General features: G+C 52.5%; 3 protein-coding genes across 3 annotated transcripts; 1 reads left to right on the top strand and 2 right to left on the bottom strand.

Annotated features, from left to right (window-relative positions):
• Positions 1 to 2,409: 2,409 nt before the first annotated feature.
• On the bottom strand, positions 2,410 to 3,668 carry B0H65DRAFT_446866 (uncharacterized protein; the record flags this gene model as incomplete). Its single annotated transcript, XM_062825819.1, has 2 exons — positions 2,410 to 3,029; positions 3,581 to 3,668. The coding sequence occupies 2 exons, from the start codon at positions 3,666 to 3,668 to the stop codon at positions 2,410 to 2,412; spliced, it is 708 nt and encodes a 235-aa protein (XP_062676761.1).
• A 1,442-nt stretch (positions 3,669 to 5,110) lies between these two features.
• B0H65DRAFT_446864 (uncharacterized protein) lies at positions 5,111 to 6,006 on the bottom strand (the record flags this gene model as incomplete). The annotated part of the gene is made up of 2 exons (XM_062825818.1): positions 5,111 to 5,872; positions 5,935 to 6,006. 2 exons carry the CDS (start codon positions 6,004 to 6,006, stop codon positions 5,111 to 5,113), a joined length of 834 nt encoding a protein of 277 aa, XP_062676760.1.
• A 2,484-nt stretch (positions 6,007 to 8,490) lies between these two features.
• On the top strand, positions 8,491 to 9,750 carry B0H65DRAFT_436834 (uncharacterized protein; the record flags this gene model as incomplete). Its single annotated transcript, XM_062825265.1, has 3 exons — positions 8,491 to 9,052; positions 9,152 to 9,366; positions 9,421 to 9,750. 3 exons carry the CDS (start codon positions 8,491 to 8,493, stop codon positions 9,748 to 9,750), a joined length of 1,107 nt encoding a protein of 368 aa, XP_062676759.1.
• Between the last annotated feature and the right edge of the window lie 235 nt (positions 9,751 to 9,985).

The following is a 9,985-nucleotide window of genomic DNA, read 5'->3' as shown; positions in this document are numbered from 1 at the left end:
GCTATTTGGCGAAAACCCTCCAGATCCATGTTCTGAGCCTATCGAGCTGTGCCTATGAGCTGTGAATCTTCACATCGCAATCCTCCCTTCTCTCTCCCCATTCTGTCAAACCTGGACCTCCAGAATTTCCTTCCAGCTACCAACATGAGCAATATCCTTTCCTTCTGTCATTTCCTTGCAACGGCTTTACCCTTCCCTCGTAATCTCTCCTTGATTCCCTTCTCCTTCTGTGCGGGAAGATCATCATCGTCGTGCTTCTCTAGTTCCTCGCCATTATCGAAAGCTTCCTTCTAGATATCCAGTCGCATTGGGGGTCCTGGCTGCTTTGGATACCTGCGGTGGAAGGATAACAGACGATCCGGCGAGTCTCTGAAGTTGTGCGCCGGGTACATGCCATAGTCGGGTTGACCCCAGCCCTTCCAGGACGCCCGGTAGTACAGTAGGCCATCCGACAGAATGGCAGAAGCCAGGATTCTGTGGACCTCCCACTTAGGTTCCTTCGCCTCCTTGCTGAACTCCTCCGCCTGTTTGCTGGACTCCTCCGCCATGGCTTCTTCCTCCAGCTCTTTTGCTTCCTGAGGACTAGAGGTAGGTTCGGAGGAACCGGAAACAGCATCTGAACTGTGTTCACTTTGCTGTGTACCCTTGGCGCGACCGGGAACCTCTGCAATGGATGGCTCATCGTCGTTTCCGCTTTGGACATCCTCGCAGCCATGACCGCCTTGTTCGCTAATGGGACTCGATGTTGGAACTTTTCGAGGTGAACGAACAAGGGTTGACTCGGAAGGGCTGAGTGTGTCTGTCCTTGGGACAGCTGCCGAAAGCACGTCTGCGATGCCAACATCTTCCATCTCTGTATCTTCAGGGGCACTCATCTCTTCGTCCTCGCTCATCTCTGCATCCTCGCTCATCTCTACGTCCTCGCTCATCTCTGCGTCTTCACCAATCTCGTCGTCTTTTGTCCCTTCCCTGGCAACACAGCTAACTTCGAGATTGACATCTTCATCCCAGGATGAATGCTGCTCTTGTTCAAACGCCGCATGGCCAGTGAACTGATGCAATACATTGGTCATTCCTGGGGAACTGGAGGCAGAGACTGCCAAAGCCGCGCTGTTTGCCTCACATTGAGACACTGATTCGGATCGCACGGAGAAGGTGAAGGGAAAACTGGGCGATATTGGCACGCTGTGAGTGGGAGTGGCTGGTTGATGTTGGGGCTCGAGAACGACAGGTGAGCTGAGTGAGGAGCTGGTTCCCCCGTTCAAGCCATCATCGGCGGGCGCCTGAAGGAGGGACTGGACCTAACGATTGTCAGTTTCTTGTCCCTCAAGTAAATGGCTCGTAGACTGGTTTCAGGCCTTCTAGTTAGAGGCGTTAGGCCATTGATGTCACGCTCGTAAGCATCAAAGTCGAAAAAATCCATGAAGTCCTCCACTTCAACGGAACTATCAATTGGGGCCCCTCCCTGAACGGGGGTTGCCATCGGGTTGTTTGAGTTCATACTCGGCCGGCCAGTCTAGGTGCGTACGCACGATCTATGGATTATCAACTGCTGTTTCTTGCACGCTGGGTTTGGAGAACGTGGGGAAACAACACTTACCAGGTAGGTATCCGGAAGGTTTGATCGGCATTGCGCTGGAAGGACGAGGAATTTTGAGGGTTTAAATGGATCTCAAGAACCAAATTGCTCCCAAGTTTTTGGGATTCCATTAACACTTCACTCTTCCCAGGATGACAAGCCGTGAGTATGCCAAATATCATGGCCACTCATGATGTTGAGCCTCACAGCCTCACAGCCTCACGTGTTGAGCCTCATCGTGAGTACCAGTACATGGGTAGACAAGGGTGTCACAAGGGTAGACAAGGCAAGCGGGCATAAAAGGAAGCGAAGGTTACATCCATTCTAGCTTACTCTCATTGAATAATATGGCTTTTCTCCCACTCTCTTGCATACATTTTGACAGAGTATAGCTAGGTTAAGTGAGTGTCTGAATGGGACGGCCCCGGAGCTCCAGGTGAATGAAAGCACAAACGGAGATCCATCTCAACGCTGTGCCGCGAGATGCTCAAGGTTTCCTACCATTTGAAAATTCTATCTAATGTTCCGGGTGTCCAACGCTGGGGTTGTGTTTGTTGCCGCTCTATTCTTTTCGTCTTTATATTCAGTATGACCCCAGGAAGTCAAGACCGCTTGGAAGCGCTCCTTTGGCCGTCAACTCTCTCCGTATTACTTGTGAGGGAAGGAGCAAAAGCTTGTCGGCTTCGTTCTCGTAATTTTGCTTTCCAAAGTCTAGAGACCCTTTAAGTTCCAAGCCCGGTAAGAGCTGTATTGGGTGCTTCTTAACCGTTTCAGGATCACGAAGTTCCGGCTTCTTTCATGTCCGTTAGAGGTGTTTTCCGAGCACCTGGCTAGAACACCACTTGAGACAGAGTCTCTGGGGCTCCGAAACCGCCCGCACCGCCATCACCATCATGATCCAAATTTCTGTCGAAAGGGAGGTCGAACATGGGCTCATCGACCAACCAATCTCCGTCATCGGCATCGCCTTCTTCAGACTCATCAGCGTCCTGGACACTTTGGGCTGTCTGGGAAAAAGTTTTCTTTTGGATCCGGCCGTTCAGGACTCCCTTGGCTGCCAGCTTGGCACTGGAGGCAGCCACGGTGCCCGTTCCAGAACCACTAGACTTGGTGCTGCTGCCCTTGTTTGGATTGGCAGACTTTCTGGTCGAACTAGTGGCCTTCTGACGTTTGCCTCTGTCTAGGCGCTTTTTGCCAATGCAATGAGTACAGAGCGAGTTGGGCACGTTGTTCGCCGCAACGCGCTTGAAGCAATTGGAGCAGGACCAAATGCCCTGTCGGAGCCGTGTTCTGATCAACTCGATTGTGGCTCTGCTAGGCCTGTTTCGAAGGTGATCAAAGCACCTGCTGGCTCCCGCTTGGTAGACGAGAGCCGAGCAGCCACCATTGCCGCGGTAGCCCTCACAGATGGCAGTTGGAACGATGGGCTGAAGTTGTCCAGCGGGTTTGGCTGAGGTTGGGTGTACGTGCTGAGGACAATGCGTATAAAGAGACGCAACAGTGACTTAACCTGGAGCATGCCTGGAGGTATGGTGTAATGGTAAGTATGTCAGCACGAGGAGGAGGAAGTTCCGCCGTAGAGGTTCATGGCGTGATGTGTGGACGTTGGATGTATGCGGCGTGAGGACTCATCAAATCTGGTATATAGAGAGGTGCCTCATGCGTCTCTATACAGAACGATAAGGTGATTCAAGAACCGAGATTGCTTTTAGCATTGTGTTCTGTAGTGGTGCCTTTCGATATTGTAGTACATGATCTCCAAAGCCTGCTATTTTAGTTCAGGCCCTGAAAGCGTCGGGTGCGGATTGCCGAAGAGGTCCAGATCTAAGGTACATTTGATGCAGAGTAGCGAGGATTTATGGATAGTCGCTATCCGTTATCGGCTTGTTCGATCACTGCGAGGTCAAACAGTTGTTGTTTGGGTGAGGGAAGCATTGGGGAAACAGTGTGACACAATGAGAATGAGCTTGTCACCATAACTCGTTTCTCTTCCATACCTACCTGAGCTAGGGTATATCGGCAAGAATGCACTGCGAGCTCGAACACTCAAAAACAATCCACTTGTCCTTTGTTTCCTCGCGGTACGCATGATGTATCAGAAATTGAGCCATGAGTGACGAAACGTTCGCCAGACTGCCAGAGGTAGGTAATTTTAGTCAGAGGTGCATTACCATGTCCGCCAGATATTAAAGGCCAGGCTGATTCGTAGAGCTCAAAAGAGTGATGATCCCTGATACACAAGGTGATGCAGCATAAAGCTAAGACCGGATGCCCGCGTCCATAAGACAGGGTGGAGGTCAAGTTATCGGTCTTGCAGTCATGGAATAACACTCATAAATGGAGAGCAATTAGTTCGGAAACCGAAGAAGGCAAGCTTCGTTGAGCTATGGACCAAAGAGTAAAGAACTATATCTGGATGCTACGGGTATCACCGCTCTTGACCAACCCCTTCTCACGCCAAAATAGCAGGACATGTTTCCCGTCTACAGACTCAAACCAGATCCTAGAAATTTTTCCTTTGCCCTCCAAAGCTGCTACGATCCGTCTCCTTTTTCGTTTAAAAACTTGAGTTTTGTGCTGCTAACCACACTCCACCATCGCCATCATATAACCAATTCAGGAGAGCAGGCAAGATGAGAACGTGGAGTGTCCTTGGACCTGAGAACCAGTCGACTCTGTTAAGCGCTTGTCCGTTTTTGGCATTGCTTCAACGGTTGAATGTTCTCTTCGTCTAGGTTTCCCAGTTGTCCGTCGTCCGTGGTCATTCGTCAGCAGATGGGCGCCGGGGGTGGACCAGGAGGACCCTTATCGTCGAACTTCCGACCCATCCAGCCTGCACCAAACTCTCCCACCCAGTCATAGACAAGGCCATCGAGATCCTCCAATAAGTCTTCGAAATTGAAATCCGAATCGTTGCCGGGGTGGAAAAATCTTTGAACGGCTCGGATGGATAGAGGTGCTCGGGCTCATCCCAAGCCACAAACCCGTTTGCACTATCTCCCGGCGACACATGGCCCTGTTGGATGGTGCTCTGATGGGTGAAGCTCCGGGAGGCGAAGTTGTGTTGCAACAAATCCTGGGACATGAAACTCTGCGTGATGGAGCTCTGCGAGATGAAGCTCTGAGAGCTGGAGGTCTGCGAGGTGGAGGTCTGCGAGATGAACCTCTGCGCAATATCCCGAGGCGGGAGGCCCGGCGGCATCGTACCACTAGAGGCACTTTCGCCTTTCTTGATCCGGCCATGGAGGACACCTGCGCCCATCTTTGGTCCATCGGCCATGGCGCTGGCCCCTTTGACCTTCGACGTTTACCTTGTTGAAGAACTATTGCCCTTCGTCTTTCTGCCGACCCCGTTACCGGCGCGTCGGAGCTTCCTGTTGCGCTCTCCTTTGGCGCGGCAGCCATTACAAAGGGCCCGCCCATTCTTCTCACTCACAGTAGCCTGGTTCTTGAAGCAATCGGTGCAGGAATAAATTCCCTGCGCGTGGCGAGCTCGGTTGATAGCAATCATCGCTCTGCTCGGCTTATTTTTCAGATGCTCAAAGCACTTCTGTGCTCCCGGTTGCTAAACGAGAGAGGCACAGCCGCCTTGATTGTTCTCGCCCGCGCAGATGGTCGTTGAGACAATTGGCTGAGGGGTTCCATTTTGGGCGCTTGGGTTAGAGCCGTTGCCTTCAATTCCAACCGGTGAGACTGCCTTCTGGTGGTTACAAGCACCGTCGCTGGCATGAGCATGGCTGGCATGAGCATGACGATTCTGACCGTGGTTCGAGAGGGCGAAACCCTGGTTACTATAGCCATGGCCGTGAGGACCATTATCTGTCGGACTGAAGCCATGGTGTTGGCGTGTTGCATGGGATTGTCGCCGAAAATGGGATTGGCTCCAAGGTTGTTCAAGGAAATGCCAGAGTTATCCCTGTTGTCGCTGAACTTGCCACCTTGCGAGCCAATGTGCATTGGACCAGTGGCCAAGATACCAGGAGTGAGGTTGAAAGGGGAAGGAGCCATCTCGCTGCTGCGGGGGTCAATTCCACGAGGCGAAGGAGTGACTGAAGAAGTCGCAGTGACTCTTCCCCGCAGAACAGGGCGAACAGAAGGAGTTGTATTTGCGCGCATAGGAAGAGATGGCATCCGGGCATACTCTCCCGACGCATGAGATAGAGCAGAGTTTGTGGCCCGGGAAGCAAGCGAAGCCATGGCACTGCCCATAGGAGGGCGTCTGGCAGTGGGCTCTTCAATTGGGGACACAAGGTCACCATTGACTGTGTCCCTCAATGCTTCAGAAAGCTCTTTCTGAGAAAAGCCTTTCAGTTCATGTTCATCGGGTAGAGGTATGTGGGATGGTTGCGTCTTACCTGGTTGAGACCCAAAGGGTCCTCGTCCAAAATACCGGCGAGTCGATGCTCGGTCGGCTTGTTTGACGCCATAGTGTGATTGAATACCTAGAGATAGTCAAGGTATTTTGCGGTTGTCTGCGAGACCTAGTTTCCAGGCACTTGTGCTTGTGAGAAGTGGTGGTGTCTGAGGTGCGGGTGATGTACGGTGAGGAAGGACTCATGAAATCGCCGCAGTGTCGAAGAACAAGGAAGTTTAAATCAGTGGAGGTCTGCGACCGTGGAAATTGGTTCGCACAGCCACTAGACTTGTGTGCAAGTCCAAGGGACACATATAATAGACCCTCCATAGCCAATAGCACCATACTACCTGTACCTATCGCCCTCCAGCCACTCATGGGCCCACGGGGAAGGGGCCACTCCTGGGTACTTGGAAGGTACCTACTTTCCATCTGGTCTTTCCCTCCCGAAACGACGAATGGAAGATACCTTAGGTTGACAGTGAAGGGAATCCAGACAGCCGGAATAGCCTCATAGTACCTACCGTATCGTCAATACAACAATATAATAACAGTCACCCAAGAAGGCAACTTCACTCATCTTGATCCGATTCTAGAGGTATATATAGAGCTCCCTTGAGGTTGTTTCTCGATCCCTCCCTTGCCAACATCGATCTCTCGTGGTCACTGCATGGTCTCGGTCCAGGTTGTTTCCCATCCGTCCATATATCAACAAAATTTTTATCTCGAGCCCTGGTGTTTGCCATCCAGTATTCTCTTCTCGCCAATGTCCGGTTACTCGACCATAGAATGGACATTGTGCTTTCCCTCATAGACTCAAAGCTTGATCGGCTGGACATCTCATATTTTGCCGCCACTCATTCCAAGATCACTTTATTGACATGTCTCGTGACTGGAAAAGCTACCTCTACCTATGACAACTACCCAAAAAAGTTCTCGTGAACAGCTTTGTGGCTTTCCGCCTCGCAATTAACTGCACTGGTGAAGGTGAATTCCTAACTCCAGGAGCCAGTTGATGGTTGAGTCAGGCAGTCCAAGCTTCGAAACCTGAGATCGATGGGATGAAAGTAGGGGCAATAAACAAAAGGTACCTCTAGGTTGTCTATTCGGAGCTATTGTCAAGATCGACCGGACAACCTGTGGAGTGAAGGGGTCAACGGCATTATGCAGTATGTTACGGCCACTCTCCTCAAGCCGTAATATCCTATCAATGCACCCTATAATTGCGCCTCTCCTGTACTGACCCCGATGCGCTGAACCTTTTTCCAACTCATCCTCGTCGCATCCGCATCTCGAGATTCTTGAAGCACCGCCCTTCGCAATCCTCACGAACGATCTGGTAACAACGTTTTCATCCCTCAATCGGCATTTCCGGCGCCATGGAACCATACCAGATTGCTGCCGGCACTCGCCCCGAGCCCCCTGATCACAGCAATCTCCCCTCTCCGCCCAATCAAGGGGTCGAGCACCAAGATCTCCTTATGGCCGTTCTCAGGGCCATCGCCCTCAGACGACATCTTCCTTTGGCCCAGTCAATGCTAGAAATTCCTCAGGGCCTTTCTCAGCAGGACACTATCCGCCACCTCCAGGCAGTCTTCACTCCTCAGGCTATGGCCGCTCTGAGCATGGACTTGCAAGCCAAGAAGTTGAGAGTGACAAAGTACCAGTCAGCTGTCGGATTCTTGATGTACTTCGGGCTTGGTCCCAGACCGGACATTGCATACGCCGTCTCCGTACTTGGCCGGAATGCTAGCAATCCCACTAGGGCCACTTTTCCTCGTCATCTTCGAGCCCTCAAAAGTACTTTCAACCATATCAAGGGCAGCGGCGGTACTCACACGGAGGCCTTTTCTTCCCACCAGCAATCCGGCGGCAACGGCGGAGAGGGAACGCTTTAAAGGCCAAAGACAACCCCTTCCAAGACCGAAGACTCCCGTCTCTTCCCTCCATCTACATTGTAGTACGAGAAGCATCATCCTTCCTGGAACGAGCTTGCAGTTCACGTCCTCGAACATCGAGTCACTCCAGGCGGCGAAAAATCGTCGACAACTGTCAAGATTTATTGTGCGAAGGAGGATGATATCAAGGGGGCCTGCTCATTTGAAGTTGTTGGCAGGATGGAAGAAGTTAATCAGGGGTGGGAAGTCCAGGACGGTTCAGGGATTGAAAGAGGATGGAGTTATAGATTCATCGAATGGTCCTATATCCAGGCTACTAGCGTAGCTGCTTGTTCGTAGCTTCCTCCTTCACGATACCATTTTGGACTTTTTTTTGATGAAACCTGTCCGCACTGCAAGTCAAACCTGAACCTGTCGAGTGAATGGGTCAAGGTTATAGTACCCCCATGCAGCATGTTCCGGACACTCTCCTGAAGTCGCAATTTCCTGTCAATGCACCGTATAAAAACCTCTCCTGTACCCAGCTCGAACCACTCAACTCTTTTTCCGCTCATGCTAGCCGCAATTGCATCTGTGGATTCTTGAGACGACACCACAATCATTCTCGCGCAAGAGCAATTGGAGCGAATTTTATTCCAACTCCAATCAACATCGTAACCATGGCACCGCGCCAGATGTCCGCCGGCGCTCGCCCGCATTCCCCGGCTCCCGTCATTCGTCCCCGCCCGTGCCATCACCGGATCGAGCGCCCACATGCACCTTCAGCCGTCGCCAGAGCCATCGCTGCCAGGCGACAAGCCATTCTCTACCATCAGCTTCCAAACGAGTTGCTGGCTTCAAGAGTCCAGGAGGACAGCAACATGAACTGTCTGATGATTCTCCGCGGCCTTCCTTTGGACATCCATTCCGATCAGCCCCCTCTCCCCACCACCTGCGATGAGGAGATGGATTGGTACTTCAACTCTGGAGCCTACAGGCGCGACCAAACCCTGGCCATGCACGATGGACGCCATGTTGTCCGTTCAGCTTCTTATTTGGTCGAACCCATGCCGGCCGCTCATCGGGTCCTTCAACCGCCCCCTGCTATCAACCACCAACAGGCGGCTTCCATTTCTTCCTTTCCGTCAGTCCATCAGGTTCCAACCCAGTCAACGATTCCTGTGGGCGCTCAATTCTCTCCGCCTCATCCGTCCCTCTCTCCGTCGGCGGCTCCGGCACTTTGTCGACCGGATATTGCAGTCCCAGCTCCCATCCCTGAGCCGGCTAGGCCAGTCAACCATCAGGCAGTGGGGCCGAACTATTCCCAGGCCACTGCACCAGCCAATCCTCTGCCAAGGCTGACCGCTCATGCCCTGGGCATGCTGGAACCGGCATATTCCCCGACTCTTCTGTCATGGTCTGAGGAATCCTCTCTCGATTCTTCGGAGTCCTCTCTTGTCGATTCTGCGGAGTCCTCTGACAATTCCGCGGATTCTGCTCTCGTTCCCGAGGTCGACAACCCTAATCCGGCGCGGATCGTGCCTGGACTACGTCTCGTTTGGGCCCGTACGGATATTTGTGAACGCGAAGACTGCGGAGCCCTGGTCTAGCAGCCCAAGGCCCGTAAGTGCTTCGAGCATTTGCACAAGAAGTTCAGTAGAGCGAAGCGGGAGTGGATTGGATCCCTCCACGTCCAAGGATTCTACCTCTGTACAAGCCGCTACGACGCGCCGGTTGGCACCGCCAACACCCCTTGCGCCGCTTGTGTCAAGCGTGGAAAGGATTTGGTGAAGGCCTGGAACAACAGATTCGCGTCCGTTCTAACTTGGATCGAAAGCACCACGAGCGAGAAGCAGGAGGCTCACCCTCAGTGGGAAGGCACCTTGGGCGCGATTGGACACCAGATGGATGTCGATCTGGAAAGTGCAGGGGAGGATTAAGCTACCGGGCAAGTCAACGGCGGCGATCAGGAGGATAACCACGGTCATGATAACGGCGGCGGTCACACACACTTCAACCGTCTCAACCAGCAGACCGGTAACAATGCCGGACAGGGCACCCAAGGCAGCGAGATAACCCCTTCTGAGCCCGGACGTCTCCGTTCCGCCTTCATCACGGCATAGGAGAAGGATCAAGCTCGCTGGAGTCAGCCTTGTGTTAAAGACCTCAACCACT

This window comes from Neurospora tetraspora, assembly GCF_033439725.1.
Source record: "Neurospora tetraspora strain CBS 560.94 chromosome Unknown B0H65scaffold_10, whole genome shotgun sequence".
NCBI lineage: Eukaryota > Fungi > Ascomycota > Sordariomycetes > Sordariales > Sordariaceae > Neurospora > Neurospora tetraspora.
Note: the sequence above shows the minus strand (reverse complement) of the source record. Positions and strands in the feature narration are given on the sequence as shown.